This window comes from Taudactylus pleione, unplaced genomic scaffold (genome assembly GCF_031769625.1).
Source record: "Taudactylus pleione unplaced genomic scaffold, aTauple2 ptg000201l, whole genome shotgun sequence".
Classification (NCBI taxonomy): Eukaryota; Metazoa; Chordata; class Amphibia; order Anura; family Myobatrachidae; genus Taudactylus; species Taudactylus pleione.
Genome location: NW_028284603.1, coordinates 13,791,276 through 13,816,772, shown reverse-complemented (window position 1 = coordinate 13,816,772; position 25,497 = coordinate 13,791,276). Strand labels below are relative to the sequence as shown.

At 46.4% G+C, this 25,497-nt stretch overlaps 1 protein-coding gene across 1 annotated transcript in view; it reads right to left on the bottom strand.

The window, feature by feature from the left end:
- Window positions 1–485: 485 nt before the first annotated feature.
- PLEK (pleckstrin) overlaps window positions 486–25,497 on the bottom strand; it is a 77,147-nt gene continuing 52,135 nt past the window's right edge. The window contains exons 7-9 of the mRNA XM_088477259.1: window positions 10,451–10,534; window positions 2,817–2,889; window positions 486–938 (exon numbers count right to left, since the gene is read on the bottom strand). Coding sequence (XP_088333385.1) covers window positions 799–938; window positions 2,817–2,889; window positions 10,451–10,534 — 297 coding nt within the window. The 3' untranslated portion in view covers window positions 486–798. The remainder of the gene's footprint in view (window positions 939–2,816; window positions 2,890–10,450; window positions 10,535–25,497) is intronic.

The following is a 25,497-nucleotide window of genomic DNA, read 5'->3' as shown; positions in this document are numbered from 1 at the left end:
CAGGGGTTAGGCTTTAGGGCTCCCGGGGGGACTTAGGGTTAGGCACCCCCCCGGGAGGGTTAGGTTTAGGCTAGGAGAAGGGGGGGTTAGGGTTAGGCACCCCCAAGGGGAGGATAGGGTTAGGCAGCCCCCGGGAGACTTAGGTTTAGGCTGCGGGGATGGGAAACTTAGGCTGCAGAGACTTAGGTTAGGCACCCCTATAGGAGGGTTAGGGAGGAAAACAGGGTTAGTTATACTTACCTTATTAGCGATCGGGATCTTCACCCCTGCCGGGCTTCCGCTGCCGGCGGTATTACCTACTACACCCGTCCCGACTATCCCCCTGACGGTACCCTGGCTGGCAGTAAATGACTAGCTCTGGGCACTTAACCTGGGAGCTAAAACCCCACAGTAAGTTCTGTGGCTAATTGAATTCCCCCTAAACATTTGGTTAAGAAAGCATCAAAACATAGAGATTTATTCTTACATTTAATAAAGTGTGGTTTAGTTTGTTCCATGCATAGGTATAGTGGTGCATAGTGCTAAATACGGGTTTACAGTGCTTACAATACAGTATGTAAGAAATAACAATAACATTATATTAACCAATAACCTTTTACAGAAGACTTATTTTCATGACTTAACCATTTCTTCTGATACACAATAATGAGACAGTTTGTACATTTCAGTTGGAATTGATAATTTACTATTATCACTTCTATCCTCCCTGCTTCGCTAAAGCCTCCACCCCCTTGGCCTGTGACTTTCAGTATAAAGAAAAATGACCCCCTAAAGTGTTCTCTATAGGAACATTTGGTCTTATTTTCCAATTTTGGAGACTGTTTGAACAGCTTTGATCCACTCTTTCCGCTCCTCTGCCGACGCTGCTTGCAGAATGTAATGTACTTCAGATGCCGTGATGATTTCAAAAAGGTTTCCATCGATGTCCTGCTTTTTGGCTGGAAAAAAAAGATGTTTGCAATGGGTAAACATAAATAAGGAGGAATATTTGTCAAATCAGCAGATAAATGACAGTTCAGTAACAACACATATCAGAGAACATTTTGGGCCCTGTCTCAGAGTTGCACACACAACCGTTATGCGGACGAACCTTGGAATTTTTCAAAATGTGCATGCTCCATAGCCAGGGGCGTCTTTAGAGAGGAGGGGGCCTGTGTGCATCCCCCGTCACTGGCCCCCTCCTCTCACTCCGGCAGCCAGCAGGCATCTGACGCGGCTGACCGGCCACTGCAGAATCAGTAGATTCTGGGCACTAAGAGTGTGCTCAGAGTCTACTGCGCATGTGCAGATTGCTGAGGAAATTGCGTGGCCGCCATTTTCCCGCCGATGTCCTCACAGCGCATGCAATAAACAAATGTTTTGAGCAGCGCTGGGAGACCCGATGCGGGTCCTCGGAAAGGTGCGTTTTAGATCATTTGGGTGCAGTGTGTGCAGTGCGGGAACCCCCCTGGTCCCGGGGACCCATGTGCACTGCACACCCTGCACTCATTATAGATACGCCGCTGTCCGTAGCTGATCAACTATGAGTTATTTGGCTTAATGGGTGTAAGTGGATAGCAACTGGCAAGGGTGTTTACACAGATGAGGAGGTCCGTGTGCAGCTGACCCCCACATTATGCAGTGGGCCCTCCCCCCCCCCCCCCCATACCTGTGTCGACAGCTAGTGCCACAGTATTTGCTGTCTCCTGTGATGGCGCCATCTTTCCAAATCAATTATGGAAAGATGGTGCTGCCAGGATCAGTGGCCGCACTGATTTTCTCATGGGTGCAGGGTGTCCCATGGGCCCATGTGCACCACGCACCCTGTACCCATTATAGATACGCCACTGGCAACTGGGTGTTTTTTATGTAGGTGAAGTGTTCTATGGGAGTGTTGTGGACATGTAGGAAGAGGTGAGTGTACAGAGCTCTGTCTGACATAAAGCAGATTCCTTGCACCAGGTCCAGGGCTGGTACAAATGGACACAGATAGTAATTACAGCAACCTTCACAAGTCGATGTATGGGGCAGGGCAGAATACAAGTGAAGATTTGCACTTAATTTTGAGCATGCTGCTGCCCACTTGCATGCAGCACTGAATCAAGCCCATAATCTATACCAATGTTCAAGTGTTTTATTGGAAGGGTCCAACCCATTGGAGAGCGCAGACTAAAGCAAGGGGTGTGCAACAACCCCACCCACCTCCCGGGGAAGAGGCAGCCTCGTTTTGAATCCATGATGGCCAGTGCGAGACTGCTCTATTTGGATACAGCAGTTTCACATCGGCCATCTTGGTTTCAAAACAAGGCTGCCTCTACCCTGGAAGCTGGTTGAGATGCAGACAGGAGATGCTGGGGGTTGCATCAGGGGTGTGGAGGCGAACGCCTATGGTCACATCTATTTTGGAGTTCATGTTATAATGATGGTGACATACTAGTAAATTTGCATTTCATGTTCCATAAAATTGTTGGCAATATGTAAGCACCCCCTTTCCATTCTTAGAAAGGTAGACCCAAATTTAAATGTTCAAACCTGAATCAAGCTTTTATTAGGTTCTGGAAACAGTACAGTTCCTGAGACCCTGACATTGTCTTTCCTCTGTGTCATAGGATAACAAACACAACAACCACTGTTAAAATCTTACACCAGTGATTCAGTGGTTGGACTGGAAACATAACAAAGCATTTTCCAGTCCTACAGCCTGCTCTATGTTTCCTCAATGGACTCACATGCCCCAAGCACTTGCCTAGGGTGTCTCATGTATGCTTGGTCTGAGCAGGGATCTATTAGTTATCTGAGACCCCTATCTATCATATATGACGTTATAAGCAACTTACCATCAGCTAAATCTTCTACAGCAGTCACCACACACCCTCGCAAATGGATCGCTCCCAAAGGGTCATCATCCCCCTGCCAAAGAAAACACTATTACTAGGGATTTCCTATAGTACACATTGTACACAGTGCCATGTGTTACAGTTTCTGGAGTACACTTTGGGGTAGTAGGCAATGCATCCAATTATATGCAGTCAAATAGCGGGGCAGACGTGTGCATTGTTTTTAGATGGGACTAAGCCCAAGCTGATCGATCTGGAGGTAAAAGAGTGAAAAATCTTTTCTCATATGAAATTAGAATCTTTTGCTCAGGGCAACCCTGCACAATGGGGGTTATTTACTGACATTGTGCAATTGTTAACATTTTTAAATATATATGTAAAAAGTCCGGTTCTCGATTTTTTTGTCCTTTTGATTTATATGTTTCCTTTTCCTTGTGTCAATTCTGTTATTGTTTATACTTTAAAATCCCTGAAAGATGTGTAGACTCCATCATTTTTCAATATACGTCCTTACAAAATATTTCATATATTATATTGCAACTTGTGAAGAGCTTAAATAAAAACGTTTGCAAAAAAATAATAATATATATTATATACAGTATATATGTAAAAGTACCCATACCTTAAACATTCCCTAGTTATTTCATGTACACTATGCAGATAGATTGTACACTGACCGCAAATAGATCAATGAGATTTTATTGCCGTCAGCACTTTGTGAGTACTGCAGACAAGTGTTTAAAGTGGCCCCCCCTCTGCACTTTTTCAATAAAGGGACAGCCAACGCGCTGAAAAAGGGGATATGATCTCAAAAGAAAGGGGCATGGTACACAATAGTATTCTCAATTCAAATTATGTCACACAGCAGCACTATCTTATCCACATTACACCGCACATAGTGTCCCTGATTCACAATACACCACATAGCAGTGTCCCTTATTCATGTTATAACACACTGTAGTGCCCCTTTTACACAATGCCCACAGTAGTGCCCCTTATACACAATGCCCACAGAAGTAGTGCCCCTAATACATATAATGCCGACAGTAGTAGTGTCCCTTATACAATGCCCACTGTAGTGGTGGCCCTTATGCAATGCCCCTAGTAGTGCTGCCTCTTATGCAGTGCCCCCTATGCAATTCCCCCAGTAGTGGTAGCGAGCCCTTATGCAGTACCCCCTATGCAATTCCCTCAGTAGGAGTGCCCTCAGTAGTAGTGCCCCCAATAGTAATGCCCCCAATAGTAATGCTCCCTGTAGTAGTGCCCCGAATAGTAATGCCCCCAGTAGTAGTACCCCCAGTAGCAGTACCCCCTGTAGTAATGCCCTCAATAGTAATGCCCCCTGTAATAGTGCAGCTTACACTAAAAAAACCTTACACTTACCTTTAAGCCCCGCTCCTGCGGCCGTCCGCCTGGCCGCCCCTCAGAACTATGGGAGAGATGTCAGCAGTTGGTATGTTTTGCCATTCCGCATTAAGTACAGTGACCAACTGTGACACTGAAGAAGGTTGGTCTAGAATGCACCCGTCACTCCAATTCGTCCCAGAGGTTCTCAGTGGGGTTAAGAGCTGGACTCTGAGCTGGCCAGTCCATCCAAGTTACCACATTTTTTTTGTATATAATTCCAGCATTCCAGCATTGCCCTGGAAGCATGACAGGTGGCATTGTTGTCCTTATTAAAAACATTCATTGTTTCTGTAGAACTGCCACAATGTAGGGAGCTCAAAGTTATCTAGAACATCTCTATACTTCTCGTTTTATACCTTCACGAACAAGTGTCTGCTGCAGGAGCACACCATTTTGCTTGTCCAGGGTTGTCCAATCACTTTTCTCTTTATAGTGTATAACTCTGATATTATAGGTAAGTTAATTTGTTGCGCTAGTAATCTTATGACATTCTAAGGAACTACGGACACACATCGTGTAATACATATACCACCATTGGGTGTGCGGTCGCGCTCTGAAATATGCACGCCTTGGTGTGCATTGTGCTGATGACTGAGTGCTTTCAACCACCCAAGGCGTGCGTATATCAGAGCATGACCACACACCCAAGTGTGGTATAGCTTCTTTCAAAATGGTTCTGGTCAAGTTCTTTGAAGAGATCATCACTGTACCAGCCATCTTTGGTGAGAATTGATGTCAGGTCCTTTGCAGTATATATTAATTTTGCCTTTTTTGATTTTTTTTATTGTCATATATTTGTATTTCTGTACTGTTGTGGCCATTACTACTAGGGGCATTACTATTGAGGGCAGCACAGTGATGTGCTGCTTTTCTTTGAGTAGTCTCTCTGTGAGTGATGGTATTGTTTACACTTGTGGAGTGAAACTGCTGTGGCTCTGTGATCAGGTTTTGCACTCTCAAACTATGTTACTATTTATTCCACTAATTTGACAGTGATTTGCAATATTATTAATAAAAATATGTTCTAACATATGCGATTAGTATCGCAAAGGACAGCTCTTGTGATAAGAGCTGCCCTTTGCAAAGTAGCTGATGCCAGGTGACAGGGTCTCCGTGGGACCCCGTCCCCTCCTAGCCCTGGGAGCTTCCTGCTGGCACATGTGTAGGAAGCCCCGGGCTCCTCCTCCTCCTCCCTGCACCCGGAAGAAGATTAGGAGGAGGAGGTGGAGGACCCAGGAGGAGCGCGGGCCGGCGACCATGGACAGCAGGTGAGTGGGGGCCAGCGCTGGACGATGGCAGGGTGGTGAGGCGGCGGCGAAGCATCGAGTGTGGGGTGCGGTAAGAAGCCCATAGGCTTCTATAGGGTAACGCCAGGTTTTTCTGGCGTTACCCTCTGCACCGATAAAAGTGCGGCCGGGGTTTAGTATCATCGTTTATTTATATGGCGCCACAAGTGTTCCGCAGCGCCTTACAAAGTACATAAATAGATTGATTTACAGTGACTTACAGTACAATACAATACATTACAGGACATGGATAATATACATTGCTACGTTCGCGACCTTAACACCCAGATAAGCAACAATGCAAAGCAACCAAGTGTTAGGTGCCCTGATAGAGAGTAAGAAGTAGATGAAGGTAGAGTAAGGAGAAGCACAAGAGGGTAGAGGAGCCTGCTCATAGGAGCTTACATTCTAAGAGGGAGGGACAGACAGACAGGGTTGAAACACATGGGGTAGGCAGGGAGAGAGGAGTATGTAGCAGCAAGTTAAGATGAGAGTTGAAAGGCTTTGATGAAATAGTGGGTCTTGAGAGCCCGTTTGATGAATTGAAGAGAGGCGGAGAGTCCGATAGGAAGCTGGAGAGAGTTCCAAAGGTGGGGAGCAGCGCTGGCAAAATCTTGGAGGCGGGAGTGGGAGGAAGTAATCAATTGGTATGAGTAATCAATTTGTATTTGTTGAACGAAGAGGGCGGACAGGAGAGTAAAAGGGAGATGAGATCAGAGATGTAAATGGGAGAGGAATGGCTGAGGGCTTTGTAAGTGAGTGTGAGAACCTTAGATTGGGTTCTAAAAGGGAAGGGGAGCCAGTGGAGGGCTTGTAGGAGAGGGGAGGCAGATGTAGAGTGTTTTGAGAGGAAGATGAGCCGAGCAGCAGCATTGAGGACAGACTGGAGAGGGGAGAGAAGGGATTTGGGGAGGCCAGATAGGAGGAGGTTACAGTAGTCCAATCTGGAGATGGCCAAAGAGTGAATGAGGGTTTTAGTGGCATCCTGGGTGAGAAAGGGTCTAATCTTGGAAATATTTTTAAGATGAAAACGACAGGCCTGTGAGAGATTCTGGATATGTGGTTTGAGGGAGAGGGAGGAGTCCAGGATAACTCCAAGACAGCGCACTTTGGGGCTAGAGGAGATAGTGGTGCCATCAATTGATAAGGAAACTGTGGGAAGAGTGGTTATGTAGGGGGGAAGGAAGATGATTAGCTCAGTCTTAAGGTGCGTACACACTGGGCGATATTACTGAGCGACTGCACGATTACGACATCGTAATTGTGCAATCGCTCAGTAATCATGCACAAATCATGCACCTTTATGTCGGAAATGACCAGTGATGCGCACTCCCGCTGGTCGTTTCCGACATTGTCCATCGCCTGAACATGCAAGGGAGTGAAGGATTTGCAGAAGGAGAGGGTGGTCCACAGTGTCGAAAGCAGCAGAAAGGTCAAGGAGAATGAGCAGAGAGTAGTGGCCCTTGGATTTAGCAGCAAGGAGGTCATTGCTGACTTTAGTGAGGGCAGTTTCAGTTTAGTACATATGAAAATGCGGTAAAAACCCAGTTTTCGGGGTTTTTATTGGATTTTTCCTTTAGTACATCCCGGCCCCAGTCTCTTTTCTGAATGCACTTCAATCTGGTTTTTCATCTATCCACCCCACACTAATCCTTGACTCAGCCCTTTCCTTCACTCCCCACCAGGGACGTGTGATCAGGGTAGGCAAGGGATGCAGAGCCTCCCCTGTCATACTCCCTCCCCTATCATACTCCCTGCTATGCTCCAGAGTTTTAATATAAAAACTGTGTTTTTATACATGTGTGCCTCCCCAGCCATTGACCTCACCGCACGTCACTGCTCCCCACATCCAGGTGGTCTTCTAGTCATGCCTCTTCCACCTTTGCAATATCTCTGGAATCAGACCCTTTCTTGTCATGTTTACAACAAAAACTCTCATCCATGCACTTGTCATTTTCCACCTGGAATACTGCAACATTCTCCTATCTTGCCTATTGTAGTGTACATCACACAAGTCTCTCGCCACTTCAATCTATGTTTAACGCTTCTGTCCATCTTCTTTACCTCTCCCGCCTCTCTGTGTCAGCCTCTGCCATCTACTTCACTGGCTCCCTGACCACCTAAGAGTATAATTCATACTCTTCACACTCACAAATAAAACACAATATCGCCACTAACCCCCCTACATCTGCATATTTCTGTCAACACTTTCACTGGGGCACTCTGCAAATCCACTGCATGTGCAATAGCACTCCCAGGTTATAACCCTGGAAGTCAGTACTTCGCCGGGACCAACCAATCACCTCCTAACTGTCATTTTATAGGCTGTGTTTGAAAAATGACAGTTAGGAGCTGATTGGTTGTTACTTTATCTCTCACCTCTTTATCTCTCTCTAAGCTTTGATACATCTCCTACTATATATCGGAAGAGCTGTCCCGGGAGGTAAGCATTGATGCATACTGGTGTTGATAAACGCCGGAATGCATGCGAGAGGGATGGGAATCTATTACAAAATATATGGGATACTTCATACATCCACACCTTTGGGCCATTAAGACTCATCAGGCCTCCGCATCACTCAATACTCTACTCCTCTGAACTCTTACCTACTCTCTTTCCCAGGTCACTCTCCTGGTTATACCCCTCCCTCTAGACTGTAAGCCCTCACAGACAGGGCTCTATTCCTTTCTTCTCTCCTCCTAGCACAATCACTGTTCCCAGTGCACCTGTCTCCCATCTCCCAACAGTGACTCTGATCCTTTGTGTCCGTCCTCTAGTTGGGTACAGGATCAATGAATGCTAATTTACTTCACCCTTGCCCTCCCCCATGTATTGTTATCCTATGTACTGATGTACAGTAGCAATGTTAATCCCTGTATGGCACTGTGGACAACCTTATGGTGCCATACTGTGTATAAAAAAAAATTTGAAAAGACAATAATTAAATGAACACAAAATAAATATTTCATCTGCTCATTAAAAGATTGTTAAACAAACAAGAAATGGCAGCTGCTCAATCAATCTAGCAGCACTAATCAGGTGCATCAAAGGGAGGGGTCATACTAAGTAGAAAAAGGAGGGGGGTTTAACCCCCTATTGTTCCTCAGCACACTGAATAGTACCTGCAACACTATATGAAAACTATATGGTCATAGAAATCAGAGATATTAGTTGCATGCATTTGCAAATACATGGGAAGCTGCTAGGCCATGTCACGGCTTCTCTGTTACTAGCAGTCCCTAACGCTAAGGGGTTCACATCCGGGGCGCAGTGCACCATATAGTTTTCATATATTGTTGCAGGTACTATTCAGTGTGCTGAGGAACAATAGGGGGTTAAACCCCCCTCCTTTTTCTCATTAAAAGATTGTTCACAGGTTCTGAACATCTGAAAGTGTGATATATATTTACTTATCTCTACCTGTTTTAAAATATATACTAGTTGTACTGCAGTGGAATGGGTTAATTGGTCCAACGGAGGAGATGATTTTAATAAGCGATTACTACAGAATAAAATTACATGGGTGCACAAGTTGGATGCATTGGGTCATCATGAGGTAACATGCGTGAAAATGTCAAACATATTTCTAATTTTCTTATTTATGTTAATCAAGCCGGTATATATAACGTTATATGATGTATTGAACACATGAGAATGGCCTGGCAAGACAAAACATTTCAGGAGCATGTTCTCTATATTTTTTAATATATCACTAATAAAATGTAGTTTCATTTTCTACCGATAACTTTCACTTGTTTTCAGGGATCATTGCCATTTTGAATCATAAGGATCCTCCATTCCTTGGGATATATTTACTAAAGTGTGGGTGTTTAGAAGTAGAGATGTTGCCCATAGCAACCAATCAGATTCTAGCTATTATCTTCTAGAAGGTGCTAGATAAATGTTAAGTAGAATCTGATTGGTTGCTATGGGCAACATCTCCACTTCTAAAAACCCGTACTTTAGTAAATATACCCCTTTGAATTACTGTGGTTTGGGGGAGGGGAATGGGTTTCCTATCATTGGCTAGCTTTACCGAAAAAAGGGGCGTGTTGTCCCCATCTTCTAGGAGTGTCAAGCCCAGTGTCTGCATCTTCCATTGCAGATTTACTGGCCCTGTCTACAGAACTGCGATGGCCATTCTGAGAAACCTTATGCCGGGTACACACTAGATGATATGTCGGATCGGGTGACATATCGTCCACATTGGGCAGAGTGTACGCGCTATGTCGCTGATGATGCGCGCTCCAGCCATCGCTTCCAGCATTGGCAAGTGTGTACGCACTTGCCAATGCCAGCACCCGCCGAGTCCCGTCATTAACGAGGTCGGTACACACTAGACATCGTCTAGTGTGTACCTGCCTTTAGGCTTACTCAGATGGCTGATGCCATGACCAATGGTTGTGATGGTGATTTGATGCAGCATCTTCTGACTCAGCACTCAGATCTGCGATGCTGTCAGGGGGGGGTGTTTTTTATCCTCATACGCCTCCTGCAGCATTAGCATATTTAACATCGCTGCTGTGTCCAAAGACAATGCAGCAATGCTAATAGCGTTCAACTCTGAATCAGGCCCATAAGCTCTTAATACACCTTGGAACACAGGACAGGTGAGTATTGGCTATGGCCTTCTCACACCCCTGGGCATCATACTGTAGCTGCACCACAACCATCAGCAGTGGTAGTTCCACCAACATGTATATACCTTATAGATAACAATATATGCTACCATATAAGGACACAGAATCACATAACGCCATGTCAGTGATTATTTCTGAACAACCAGGACTGCTTGGTGGGTTTTACCTTATTATATTTTATATTACATTGAACTTAGTAGTGTAAGATGAATTTTTATAGTATTCTTTGGAACTTTGAGATTCGCTAAAATTTAAGATACGAGTATAATAATTATAAACCAGTGTTTAACGTTCTCTTACTGAAGCTGGGTCGTAGTAGTGGAGATACGCAGGGTCTTCTCTAAGCACAAATTTCCTCACTTTCCAGTTTTTCCTCCTGTGTCCCTGTGGGTGTGGAGATTGTTAAACATTAATTTACAATATCCAGTAGTGCAAGTATAAGAAACAGGCAGTAACATAGTTACTATAAGAGATGTATCCAAAGTCCATGGTCCTTGGGTGAGTCTGGGGGGTCTATTTACTAAGAGAGATGTCCCTACTGAGCTGTAGCGCTAGTGAGAATTGTTTAGGAGCTGTTGAGAACTGTTTAAGAGCTACTGAGAACTGTTACAGAGTTATGGCAAGAGTGTATGAGAGATACTGAGAATTATCGACAGATACTGAGAATTGCTGAGAGATAGTAATCCTGACTTGTGCAAGAGACTGAATTTGGGTAAACAGCAAGATATTCTTCTTGCTTGAGCTACTAGAGAAACAGTCCTGAGTTTGTCAGTGTAAAGAGTGGCAGCCATTGTGTGTGAATACTGAGAAGAGCAGTTTTGAGACTGAGTTATTGCTACTGTGCAGCACCCAAAATAATTGGGATATATTGCAAGTGGAACTGTGTTTATTATTCCCTATCATTGGAAAGTCAGATCTATTGCTTTCTGGTATCAGGAAAGAACAACAGAAAACGCTAATCCTATTGCTGTTACCGATTGAGGATTTGAAGTACATGCATTGTATAGGTCAGTATCATCCAACAACAGAATACTCCGAAGACAGAACTTTGCACCTTTGAGTAAAATACTGAACAGGTTTGAGGTCTTTGCTAATTTGCTGAGTGGTAATCAGTGTTGCTATTACTGTATATCCATGTTTTACAAATGTGTGGTTAATGTGTGTTTAAAGTAGAGATGTACAGTTCAATTTTCCTGAAAACTGAATACACCCGAACTTTGGGGTTCCATGTCGAATCAAATCTCGGCTACATTCACTTTTGGGGCTTCGAGTATAATCAAGTCCCAGCTCAGGAGGTTTATATTGCAGTGATTTTAAATTGACCAGTGTTTATCTTATGTGCACTCAAGAATCATTACAAATCACGAGTGAGATAAAAAAAAATCCACATACACTGGCTATTTGAACTTTCTTTGAACTTTTCAAGCTTTTGAATCAGATTACTTTTTTATGCGCTTTTTGATACATTTGTATCTATGTAGCTTCCTGCTATGCTAATTCAGCCTGAGTATTTACACACAGTGTTTGGATTTGTTTCAGCAATTATAATTGCCATATGACAACTTGCATTAGCCATTTGTTTTTATACAACTGCATTCTTATTTTTATTTTGTATTCTTTTTAATATATGTATAGGCTAGCATGTGTTTGTACTAGGGGTGAGCGGGTTCGGATTTCTGAAATCCGAACCCCCCCGAGCCCCCCCGATCCGAGTCCGATCCGAGTCAGGCTCGACTTTTCCCGCCTGACTCGGATTCTGAAATCGAGGCAAAACGTCATCATCCCGCCTTCCGAGTCTCGCGGGTTTTGGATCCTATATAAGGTACCCGCGTCGGCGCCATTTTCTCACTCGGCTGTGGACAGTGAAGAGGGAGGGTGGGAGTTAGGGCTGTGTAGTGTAGTGTAGTGTAGTGTAGTGTAGTGCTGCTGTTGTCCACTACTTCAAAGTCCATAGGGGCTGGCTGTGTTGTGCTGTGCTGCTGTTGTTAATAGGGGCTGTGTCCACTACTTCAAAGTCCATAGGGGCTGGCTGGACTGTGTTGTGCAGTCAGTTCTCCATAGGGGCTGTGTCCACTCCAAAGTCCTGTGCAGTGTCCCAGTCCTAAAGGAGTGCTGTAGTGTTGTCCAGGGGGTGCTCTGTCCATCAGGGGTGCTCCCTCCAAGTGCTAAAAAAATAATATATTTTCTGTGTTTGTGAATTGTGTGCGCAGTAGCCGCACGTGCATCAACAAAGTAGTGCCAAGCGTGCGCCTGTGTCATAAGTAAAGGGCCGGCTGGCTTGACCGTTAAAGGGTGCTGTAACCCCCGAAAGTACACTCCAGTCCAAACCAAAAAAAAATTATTTTCTGTGTTTGTGAATTGTGTGCGCAGTAGCCGCACGTGCATCAACAAAGTAGTGCCAAGCGTGCGCCTGTGTCATAAGTAAAGGGCCGGCTGGCTTGACCGTTAAGGGTGCTGTAACCCCCGAAAGTACACTCCAGTCCAAACCAAAAAAAAAATTATTTTCTGTGTTTGTGAATTGTGTGCGCAGTAGCCGCACGTGCATCAACAAAGTAGTGCCAAGCGTGCACCTGTGTCATAAGTAAAGGGCCGGCTGGCTTGACCGTTAAGGGTGCTGTAACCCCCGAAAGTACACTCCAGTCCAAACCAAAAAAAAAATTATTTTCTGTGTTTGTGAATTGTGTGCGCAGTAGCCGCACGTGCATCAACAAAGTAGTGCCAAGCGTGCGCCTGTGTCATAAGTAAAGGGCCGGCTGGCTTGACCGTTAAGGGTGCTGTAACCCCCAAAAGTACACTCCAGTCCAAACCAAAAAAAAAATTATTTTCTGTGTTTGTGAATTGTGTGCGCAGTAGCCGCACGTGCATCAACAAAGTAGTGCCAAGCGTGCGCCTGTGTCATAAGTAAAGGGCCGGCTGGCTTGACCGTTAAGGGTGCTGTAACCCCCGAAAGTACACTCCAGTCCAAACCAAAAAAAAAATTATTTTCTGTGTTTGTGAATTGTGTGCGCAGTAGCCGCACGTGCATCAACAAAGTAGTGCCAAGCGTGCGCCTGTGTCATAAGTAAAGGGCCGGCTGGCTTGACCGTTAAAGGGTGCTGTAACCCCCAAAGTACACTCCAGTCCAAACCAAAAAAAAAATTATTTTCTGTGTTTGTGAATTGTGTGCGCAGTAGCCGCACGTGCATCAACAAAGTAGTGCCAAGCGTGCACCTGTGTCATAAGTAAAGGGCCGGCTGGCTTGACCGTTAAGGGTGCTGTAACCCCCGAAAGTACACTCCAGTCCAAACCAAAAAAAAAATTATTTTCTGTGTTTGTGAATTGTGTGCGCAGTAGCCGCACGTGCATCAACAAAGTAGTGCCAAGCGTGCGCCTGTGTCATAAGTAAAGGGCCGGCTGGCTTGACCGTTAAAGGGTGCTGTAACCCCCAAAGTACACTCCAGTCCAAACCAAAAAAAAAATTATTTTCTGTGTTTGTGAATTGTGTGCGCAGTAGCCGCACGTGCATCAACAAAGTAGTGCCAAGCGTGCGCCTGTGTCATAAGTAAAGGGCCGGCTGGCTTGACCGTTAAAGGGTGCTGTAACCCCCGAAAGTACACTCCAGTCCAAACCAAAAAAAAATTATTTTCTGTGTTTGTGAATTGTGTGCGCAGTAGCCGCACGTGCATCAACAAAGTAGTGCCAAGCGTGCGCCTGTGTCATAAGTAAAGGGCCGGCTGGCTTGACCGTTAAGGGTGCTGTAACCCCCGAAAGTACACTCCAGTCCAAACCAAAAAAAAAATTATTTTCTGTGTTTGTGAATTGTGTGCGCAGTAGCCGCACGTGCATCAACAAAGTAGTGCCAAGCGTGCGCCTGTGTCATAAGTAAAGGGCCGGCTGGCTTGACCGTTAAGGGTGCTGTAACCCCCGAAAGTACACTCCAGTCCAAACCAAAAAAAAAATTATTTTCTGTGTTTGTGAATTGTGTGCGCAGTAGCCGCACGTGCATCAACAAAGTAGTGCCAAGCGTGCGCCTGTGTCATAAGTAAAGGGCCGGCTGGCTTGACCGTTAAAGGGTGCTGTAACCCCCGAAAGTACACTCCAGTCCAAACCAAAAAAAAATTATTTTCTGTGTTTGTGAATTGTGTGCGCAGTAGCCGCACGTGCATCAACAAAGTAGTGCCAAGCGTGCGCCTGTGTCATAAGTAAAGGGCCGGCTGGCTTGACCGTTAAAGGGTGCTGTAACCCCCGAAAGTACACTCCAGTCCAAACCAAAAAAAAATTATTTTCTGTGTTTGTGAATTGTGTGCGCAGTAGCCGCACGTGCATCAACAAAGTAGTGCCAAGCGTGCGCCTGTGTCATAAGTAAAGGGCCGGCTGGCTTGACCGTTAAAGGGTGCTGTAACCCCCGAAAGTACACTCCAGTCCAAACCAAAAAAAAATTATTTTCTGTGTTTGTGAATTGTGTGCGCAGTAGCCGCACGTGCATCAACAAAGTAGTGCCAAGCGTGCGCCTGTGTCATAAGTAAAGGGCCGGCTGGCTTGACCGTTAAAGGGTGCTGTAACCCCCGAAAGTACACTCCAGTCCAAACCAAAAAAAAAATTATTTTCTGTGTTTGTGAATTGTGTGCGCAGTAGCCGCACGTGCATCAACAAAGTAGTGCCAAGCGTGCGCCTGTGTCATAAGTAAAGGGCCGGCTGGCTTGACCGTTAAAGGGTGCTGTAACCCACAAAGTACACTCCAGTCCAAACCAAAAAAAAAATTATTTTCTGTGTTTAGCCGCACGTATATATCAAATCGATATAACATAAATGGAGGACCAAACTTTCTCCGATAAAAATAAAATAGAGAAAGATCAAGAACCACTTCCTCCTAGTGCTGAAGCTGCTGCCACTAGTCATGACATAGACGATAACATGCCATCAACGTCGTCTGCCAAGGCCGATGCCCAATGTCATAGTAGAGGGCACATACAATCCCAAATGGCAAAGTTCAGGAAAATGACCTTGAAAAAGACATTTAAATCAGCTGAAGAGAAACGTAAACTTGCCAATATGCCATTTACGACACGGAGTGGCAAGGAACGGCTAAGGTCGATCCCTAGTATGTTCATGACTAGTGGTTCAGCTTCACATGACGATGGAAGCCCTCCTCCCACTAAAAAAATCAAAAGAGTTAAGCTGGCAAAAGCACAGCGAAGAACTGTGCTTTCTAAGAAGATATCACAAATCCCCAAGGAGAGTCCAAGTGTGGTGGTGGTTGCGATGCCTGACCTTCCCAGCACTGGACGGGAAGAGGTGGCTCTTTCCACCATTTGCACGCCCCCTGCAAGTGCTGAAAGGAGCACCCACAGTCCACTTGCTGATATGCAAATTGAAGATGTCACTGTTGAAGTACAACAGGATGAGGATACTGGTGTAGCTGGCGCTGAGGAGGAAGTTGGCGAGGAGGATTCTGATGGTGATGTGGTTTGTTTAAATCAGGCTCCGGGGGAGACAGTTGTTGTCCGTGGGATGAAAAAGCCCATCACGGTCATGCCTGGGCAGAAGACCAAACATTCCACCTCTTTGGTCTGGCAATATTTCTATCCAAATCCGGACAACAACTGTCTTGCCATATGTACCATATGTAAAGGTGAAATAAGTAGGGGTAGGGACGTCAACCACCTAGGAACATCCTCCCTTATACGGCACCTGCAGCGCGTTCATAAAAAGTTACTGTCAAGTTCAGAAACTTTGGCTAAGACCGTAAGCAGTCCAGGGACACCTAAATCCCGTTGTCCTGTTGTATCCAAGCGCCTGCAAACCACACCGTCAACTCCCTCCTCGTCAATTTCCTCCTTAGTTAGGATCGGAAGTAGTCCTGCAGGCCATGTCACTGGCATGACTGACTCTCCTATCCGGGATTCCTCCGGAGGATCCTGCATTGCTACGCCTACTGCTGCCGCTGCTGCTGTTGCTGCTGCTGGGAGTCGTTCATCATCCCAGAGAGGAAGTAGGAACACCACTACTTTTACTAAACAATTGACCCTCCAACAGTCCTTAGCGAGGAGGATGAAGTACGACAGCAGTCATCCTGAAGCAAAACGTATAACTGAGGCCTTGACTGCTATGTTGGTGTTAGACGTGCGTCCGGTATCCGCCATTAGTGCAGTGGGATTTAGACAATTGATGGAGGTAGTGTGTCCCCGGTTCCAAATCCCGTCTAGATTCCACTTCACTAGGCAGGCGATACCGAGACTGTACAGAAACGTCAGAAAAAGTGTCCTCAGTGTCCTGAAAAATGCCGTTGTACACAATGTCCACTTAACCACGGACATGTGGACAAGTGGAACAGGGCAGACTAAGGACTATATGACTGTGACAGCCCACTGGGTAGATGTATCACCTTACGCAGCAACAGCAGCAGCGTCACCAGTAGCAGCATCTCAGAAATGCCAGCTCGTTACAAGGCAGGCTACGCTGTGTATCACCGGTTTCAGTAAGAGGCACACCGCCGACAACCTCTTAGAGAAACTGAGGGAAATCATCGCCCAGTGGCTTACCCCACTTAGACTCTCCTGGGGATTTGTGATATCTGACAACGCCACCAATATTGTGCGGGCATTACATCTGGGCAAATTCCAGCACGTCCCATGTTTTGCTCACACAATAAACTTGGTGGTGCAGAATTTTCTGAAAAGCGACAGGGGCGTGCAGGAGACGCTTTGGGTGGCCCGAAAAATTTCTGGCCACTTTCGCCATTCAGCGACTGCGTGCCGAAGACTGGAGCGCCAGCAAACACTCTTGAACCTGCCCCGCCATCACCTGAAGCAAGAGGTTGTGACGCGGTGGAACTCAACCCTCTATATGCTTCAGAGGATGGAGGAGCAGCAAAAGGCCATACAAGCCTATACATCCACCTATGACATAGGCAAAGGAGGGGGTATGCACCTGACTCAAGCGCAGTGGAGAATGATTTCCGTGTTGTGCAAGGTTCTCCAGCCCTTCGAACTTGCCACACGTGAAGTCAGTTCAGACACTGCCAGCTTGAGTCAGGTCATTCCCCTCATCAGGCTTTTGCAGAAGCAGCTGGAGAAAGTGAAGGAGGAGCTAAGACGGAGCGATTCCGCTCGGCATGTGGGACTTGTGGATGAAGCCCTTCATTCGCTTTGCCAGGATTCCAGGGTGGTCAATCTGTTGAAATCAGACCACTACGTTTTGGCCACCGTGCTCGATCCTAGGTTTAAAGCCTATGTGGTGTCTCTCTTTCCGGCCGACACAAGCCTACAGAGGTGCAAAGACCTGCTGGTGAACACACTGTCAGCTGAAGCGGAACGTGACACGTCAACGGCTCCTTCTTCATTTTCTCCCGCAACTGGGGCTGCCAGGAAAAAACTTAGGTATCCTAAGCAACCCGCTGGCGGTGATGCAGGGCAGGCAGGACCAAGTTTGGACATCTGGTCCGGACTGAAGGACCTGGCAACAATTTCTGACATGTCTACTGTCACTGCATATGATACTGTCACCATTGACAGAATGGTGGAGGATTACATCGGTGACAGCATCCAAGTAGGCATGGCAGACAGTCCATACCTGTACTGGCAGGAAAAAGAGGCAATTTGGAGGCCCCTGTACAAACTGGCTCTATTTTACCTGAGTTGCCCCCCCTCCAGTGTGTACTCCGAAAGAGTGTTTAGTGCAGCCGGGAACCTTGTCAGCGAAAGGCGTAGGAGGTTGCTTCCACAGAATGTGGAGAAGATGATGTTCATCAAAATGAATTATCAGCTCTTCCAGGGAGACCAGCCTCCAGAAGGTACAGAGGGACCTGTGGTGGTGGATTCAAGTGGGGACGAGTTAATACTTTGTGAGGATGAGGATGTACACACTGAAGAGGGTGAGGAATCGGTGGATGAGGAGGATGAGGATGACATCTTGCCTCCATAGAGCCAGTTTGTGCAGGGACACATTAATTGCCAGCTTGTTTTGTGGGGGCCCAAACGAACCAATCATTTCAGCCACAGTTGTGTGGCAGACCCTGGCGCTGAAATGATTGGTTTGTTAAAGTGTGCATGTCCTGTTTATACAACATAAGGGTGGGTGGGAGGGCCCAAGGACAATTCCATCTTGCACCTCTTTTTTTTCTTTGCATTATGTACAGTTTGGGGCCTAGTTTTTCAAACTGCCATCCTGTCTGCCACTGCAGTTTCACGCCTAGATGGGTCACGTGTTTGTGCCGCCCACTCGTGTCGCTTAGCATAGTCATCCAGCTACCTCGGTGCAACGTTTTGGACATAAAAACACTATTGTGAGGTGTGAGGTGTTCAGAATAGACTGGAAATGAGTGGAAATTAAGGTTATTGAGGTTAATAATAGCATAGGAGCAGAAAAACCTACAAATTCTGTGATTTTAGCTGTTTTTATGCTTTTTAAAAAAAAAATACAGATCCAAAACACAAAACCCAGAACCCAAAACACGGAAGGGTGGTTTTGGCAAAACCAATCCAGATCCAAAACACGAAGAAAGATCCAGATCCAAAACCAAAACACAAAACACGAAAAGTGGCCGGTGCACACCCCTAGTTTGTACTAATAAAATAATGTGTTAAGTATACTCTCCAGCGCAGAATTTTTGGGCTTCTTATTCATTGTTTTCATGAGGTAAACAACACCTCATATTATTCTGCTGCAGGAGGGTATTGAGAATTTCCCAGCAAGTGAGGATCAGGTGCTGAGAGTCATTAATTAAGTACAGTATAAAATGTCTAAAGTGCTGTCATGTTATATTAGTAGCTATTTTATAGGCAATTTATTACCAATGGTGATTGCATTTTGTAATTATAAGTCTTTAGGATGACAATGCTTTTACAGAAGGTGGAACACAATGGAAGGTAGTTTTGTTTAAAAATGTCACAGAAAGAGTGAGTGGGATGTGTTATTCACAACTGGGCAGCAACACCTTTACTCAGGAAACCCTACGCCCCAGAAATCATTGCTCATTTTCCCCCGCACATTTACATTGTCAGAAATGTTAAACATGGCAAAGAGCAAGTCAGTTCGCTGTTAATTATCTATCTATCTATCTATCTATCTATCTATCTATCTATCTATCTATCTATCTATCTAGTGGTAGCACCCCTTATGCAGTGCCCACAGTAGTAGTGTCCCTTATTCAGTCACCCAAGTAGTGGTGTCCCTTATGCAGTGACCCCAGAAGTTATACCCTCAATAGGAAACCGCTTAAACAAACAAACAAATTCTTACCGTAAGCCCCGCTCCTGTGTCCACTGCCTCTGGTCCGCCTGGCTGCTACGCTGAACTATAGGAGAGACGTCATGACGTCTCTCCCATAGTGTCTGTGGGCAGTCTCGGACTGGGGAATGAAGGGCCTACCATGGAAAGGCAGTGATGGGGACCCATATTTAGGGGTTTGGCCAGCCTCTAGAGGGGGTGTGGGCAGCCTCCACAGAGGCTTGGCTAACCATTAGAAAGTGCATGGACTGGGCCCTGTAAAAATTTATATATAGTAAATACTGCTAGTGCATGCATGATAATGTACCAGATTAATAACAGCAATGTGTTGTAGAAAATACACCATAGTCCTGTGCAGTATAATGTAACTTATGTATAATGTATAGTTCAAGACACAGTCTTGAACCTGATCCCTAGAGGAGGGTGTGGGCCCTCAGGCAGTGGGGCCCACCGGGGAATTCCACTGTACCCCTGTGGGCCAGTCCGACCCTGTCCGTGGGGGAAGCCGGGGCTGAAGAGTTAGCTCCAGCCTCTGGCTGGTGCTGCGGGGAGGGAGTCGGGCACCCACTGGTATCAAAATCTCAGTGGGTGCCCGGCAAATAGAGCCTCCCTGTGGCACCTGGGTTAGGTGGGTCGGAGGAGGCAGGACTGGTTCCGTCACCAAATAGAAGTGATGGAACGCAGTTCCGCTCCATTCCAGCCCACGCTAACCCCTGATCGAGACCCCCGAGAGGATTTCCCCTATATTTTAGGCCACACCCCCTTTTTGGGTGCGCCTCCGGTGCGTAGGAATAGTCAGAGTGTGCACTGGGTGTCACCAGACCTGGTGATGCTTCTGTATATATACAGAGCTGCACAGATGGTGTAATGGTTAGGATTACTGCCTCACAGCACTGAGGTTGTGGGTTCAATTCCCACTACGGTCCTAATTGTGTGGAACCAGGTAGTCTGGTTTCTTCCCACATTCCAAAAATATACAGGTAGGTTACTAAGCTCCCAACAAAAAAAATAAAAATTAACCCTAGTGTGTAAGTATGTGTGTGTACATGACGTAGGGAATATAGGGCCTGATTCAGCAAGGATCTACTGCGAAAGTATGCTAATATGTGCAATCGCAAAGTACTCGCACGGACAACATGCAGATGCCCACTTCCCCTCGCACATCTGTAACACCTTGCAATCCAGCCAAAACATCGGTAACATCGAAATACATCGGAGCCATTCACACATTTACAACAGGTCTCACTTATAAATTGATAGCTTTCCTGTACGCAGGAAATTAACCAAATTTTTAATTAACCTTTTGTGATCATAGCTTTCTCATGCACCCCTGTGCAAGCTCATTTATAATAACCTGTGTCAGCTGCCTTTTTGGTAGTATGATAGAAGCTATGGCCCTGATTCAGACCCACTCGCAAGCGGCTGTCCGCCCGCAAGTGGGTCGATGGTCGGCACTGAGAATACGCACGACAGAGGGAGCTCCGTCGTGCGCATGCGCCAGACGCGACGAGCGAAGGAAAGTCCTTTGCTCGTTGTGTCTGATCAAAGGGGGCGTGCTGTCGATGTTGATTGACAGCACGCCCCCTTTGGTGGGCGTGCCGGGGGCGTGCCTCCCTGACGGGGGCGTTCCCAAGGGAACGCCTACCGTCAGAAGCCGGCCCACTGACATCACTAGTGATGTCAGTGGGAGTGATTTTGGCTCTGATAGAGCCAAAATCACTCCGGGCCTTGCGGTTGAAAACCTCAACCGCAGGCTCCGGCTCGCAGTTTCGATGGTCGCGTTGGTCACGACCATCGCGGCCATCAAACTGCACGCTCATATAGGCTGTGGGTGGTGACCCACAGCTATATGAGCGTCCAGGGGGATGCTCCATAGTTATGGAGGACGGCCCTCATTCAGAGCGTGCGCTCTGCTCAGAGCGTACGGCTCTGAATGAGGGCCTATGTTTGGTGACTGCCTTGCCTTTAAAAGCCATTCATTGGCAGGTGAGCTTTAAACCAGGTAACATTTTTTCAGTTTAAACGCTGTGATAGCAGCTACCAGGTTTCCATAAGTATGACAGATAGTGTAGGACCTGCAGAGAAGTGGGGTCCCGTGATGTGGGGTGCAGGCTTAAATGCATTGATCAATCCATGAACCAAAACCCATTATATATATATATATATATATATATATATATATATATATATATATATATATATATATATATATATAGGGGTGTGCACCGGCCACTTTTCGTGTTTTGTGTTTTGGTTTTGGATCTGGATCTTTCTTCGTGTTTTGGATCTGGATTGGTTTTGCCAAAACCACCCTTCCGTGTTTTGGGTTCTGGGTTTTGTGTTTTGGATCTGTATTTTTTTTTTAAAAAGCATAAAAACAGCTAAAATCACAGAATTTGTAGGTTTTTCTGCTCCTATGCTATTATTAACCTCAATAACCTTAATTTCCACTCATTTCCAGTCTATTCTGAACACCTCACACCTCACAATAGTGTTTTTATGTCCAAAAGGTTGCACCGAGGTAGCTGGATGACTATGCTAAGCGACACGAGTGGGCGGCACAAACACGTGACCCATCTAGGAGTGACACTGCAGTGGCAGACAGGATGGCAGTTAGAAAAACTAGGCCCCAAACTGTACATAATGCAAAGAAAAAAAGAGGTGCAAGATGGAATTGTCCTTGGGCCCTCCCACCCACCCTTATGTTGTATAAACAGGACATGCACACTTTAACAAATCAATCATTTCAGCGCCAGGGTCTGCCACACAACTGTGGCTGAAATGATTGGTTCGTTTGGGCCCCCACAAAACAAGCTGGCAATTAATGTGTCCCTGCACAAACTGGCTCTACGGAGGCAAGATGTCATCCTCATCCTCCTCATCCACCGATTCCTCACCCTCTTCAGTGTGTACATCCTCATCCTCACAAAGTATTAACTCGTCCCCACTTGAATCCACCACCACAGGTCCCTCTGTACGTTCTGGAGGCTGGTCTCCCTGGAAGAGCTGATAATTCATTTTGATGAACATCATCTTCTCCACATTCTGTGGAAGCAACCTCCTACGCCTTTCGCTGACAAGGTTCCCGGCTGCACTAAACACTCTTTCGGAGTACACACTGGAGGGGGGGCAACTCAGGTAAAATAGAGCCAGTTTGTACAGGGGCCTCCAAATTGCCTCTTTTTCCTGCCAGTACAGGTATGGACTGTCTGACATGCCTACTTGGATGCTGTCACCGATGTAATCCTCCACCATTCTGTCAATGGTGACAGTATCATATGCAGTGACAGTAGACATGTCAGAAATTGTTGCCAGGTCCTTCAGTCCGGACCAGATGTCCAAACTTGGTCCTGCCTGCCCTGCATCACCACCAGCGGGTTGCTTAGGATACCTAAGTTTTTTCCTGGCAGCCCCAGTTGCGGGAGAAAATGAAGAAGGAGCCGTTGACGTGTCACGTTCCGCTTCAGCTGACAGTGTGTTCACCAGCAGGTCTTTGCACCTCTGCAGGCTTGTGTCGGCCGGAAAGAGAGACACCACATAGGCTTTAAACCTAGGATCGAGCACGGTGGCCAAAATGTAGTGGTCTGATTTCAACAGATTGACCACCCTGGAATCCTGGCAAAGCGAATGAAGGGCTTCATCCACAAGTCCCACATGCCGAGCGGAATCGCTCCGTCTTAGCTCCTCCTTCACTTTCTCCAGCTGCTTCTGCAAAAGCCTGATGAGGGGAATGACCTGACTCAAGCTGGCAGTGTCTGAACTGACTTCACGTGTGGCAAGTTCGAAGGGCTGAAGAACCTTGCACAACACGGAAATCATTCTCCACTGCGCTTGAGTCAGGTGCATACCCCCTCCTTTGCCTATGTCATAGGTGGATGTATAGGCTTGTATGGCCTTTTGCTGCTCCTCCATCCTCTGAAGCATATAGAGGGTTGAGTTCCACCGTGTCACAACCTCTTGCTTCAGGTGATGGCGGGGCAGGTTCAAGAGTGTTTGCTGGCGCTCCAGTCTTCGGCACGCAGTCGCTGAATGGCGAAAGTGGCCAGAAATTTTTCGGGCCACCCAAAGCGTCTCCTGCACGCCCCTGTCGCTTTTCAGAAAATTCTGCACCACCAAGTTTATTGTGTGAGCAAAACATGGGACGTGCTGGAATTTGCCCAGATGTAATGCCCGCACAATATTGGTGGCGTTGTCAGATATCACAAATCCCCAGGAGAGTCTAAGTGGGGTAAGCCACTGGGCGATGATTTCCCTCAGTTTCTCTAAGAGGTTGTCGGCGGTGTGCCTCTTACTGAAACCGGTGATACACAGCGTAGCCTGCCTTGTAACGAGCTGGCGTTTCTGAGATGCTGCTACTGGTGACGCTGCTGCTGTTGCTGCGTAAGGTGATACATCTACCCAGTGGGCTGTCACAGTCATATAGTCCTTAGTCTGCCCTGTTCCACTTGTCCACATGTCCGTGGTTAAGTGGACATTGTGTACAACGGCATTTTTCAGGACACTGAGGACACTTTTTCTGACGTTTCTGTACAGTCTCGGTATTGCCTGCCTAGTGAAGTGGAATCTAGACGGGATTTGGAACCGGGGACACACTACCTCCATCAATTGTCTAAATCCCACTGCACTAATGGCGGATACCGGACGCACGTCTAACACCAACATAGCAGTCAAGGCCTCAGTTATACGTTTTGCTTCAGGATGACTGCTGTCGTACTTCATCCTCCTCGCTAAGGACTGTTGGAGGGTCAATTGTTTAGTAAAAGTAGTGGTAGGAGAGTCAGTCATGCCAGTGATATGGCCTGCAGGACTACTTCCGATCCTGACTAAGGAGGAAATTGACGAGGAGGGAGTTGACGGTGTGGTTTGCAGGCGCTTGGATACAACAGGACAACGGGATTTAGGTGTCCCTGGACTGCTTACGGTCTGAGCCAAAGTTTCTGAACTTGACAGTAACTTTTTATGAACGCGCTGCAGGTGCCGTATAAGGGAGGATGTTCCTAGGTGGTTGACGTCCCTACCCCTACTTATTTCACCTTTACATATGGTACATATGGCAAGACAGTTGTTGTCCGGATTTGGATAGAAATATTGCCAGACCAAAGAGGTGGAATGTTTGGTCTTCTGCCCAGGCATGACCGTGATGGGCTTTTTCATCCCACGGACAACAACTGTCTCCCCCGGAGCCTGATTTAAACAAACCACATCACCATCAGAATCCTCCTCGCCAACTTCCTCCTCAGCGCCAGCTACACCAGTATCCTCATCCTGTTGTACTTCAACAGTGACATCTTCAATTTGCATATCAGCAAGTGGACTGTGGGTGCTCCTTTCAGCACTTGCAGGGGGCGTGCAAATGGTGGAAAGAGCCACCTCTTCCCGTCCAGTGCTGGGAAGGTCAGGCATCGCAACCACCACCACACTTGGACTCTCCTTGGGGATTTGTGATATCTTCTTAGAAAGCACAGTTCTTCGCTGTGCTTTTGCCAGCTTAACTCTTTTGATTTTTTTAGTGGGAGGAGTGCTTCCATCGTCATGTGAAGCTGAACCACTAGTCATGAACATACTAGGGATCGACCTTAGCCGTTCCTTGCCACTCCGTGTCGTAAATGGCATATTGGCAAGTTTACGTTTCTCTTCAGCTGATTTAAATGTCTTTTTCAAGGTCATTTTCCTGAACTTTGCCATTTGGGATTGTATGTGCCCTCTACTATGACATTGGGCATCGGCCTTGGCAGACGACGTTGATGGCATGTTATCGTCTATGTCATGACTAGTGGCAGCAGCTTCAGCACTAGGAGGAAGTGGTTCTTGATCTTTCTCTATTTTATTTTTATCGGAGAAAGTTTGGTCCTCCATTTATGTTATATCGATTTGATATATACGTGCGGCTAAACACAGAAAATAATTTTTTTTTTGGTTTGGACTGGAGTGTACTTTGTGGGTTACAGCACCCTTTAACGGTCAAGCCAGCCGGCCCTTTACTTATGACACAGGCGCACTCTTGGCACTACTTTGTTGATGCACGTGCGGCTACTGCGCACACAATTCACAAACACAGAAAATAATTTTTTTTTGGTTTGGACTGGAGTGTACTTTGGGGGTTACAGCACCCTTTAACGGTCAAGCCAGCCGGCCCTTTA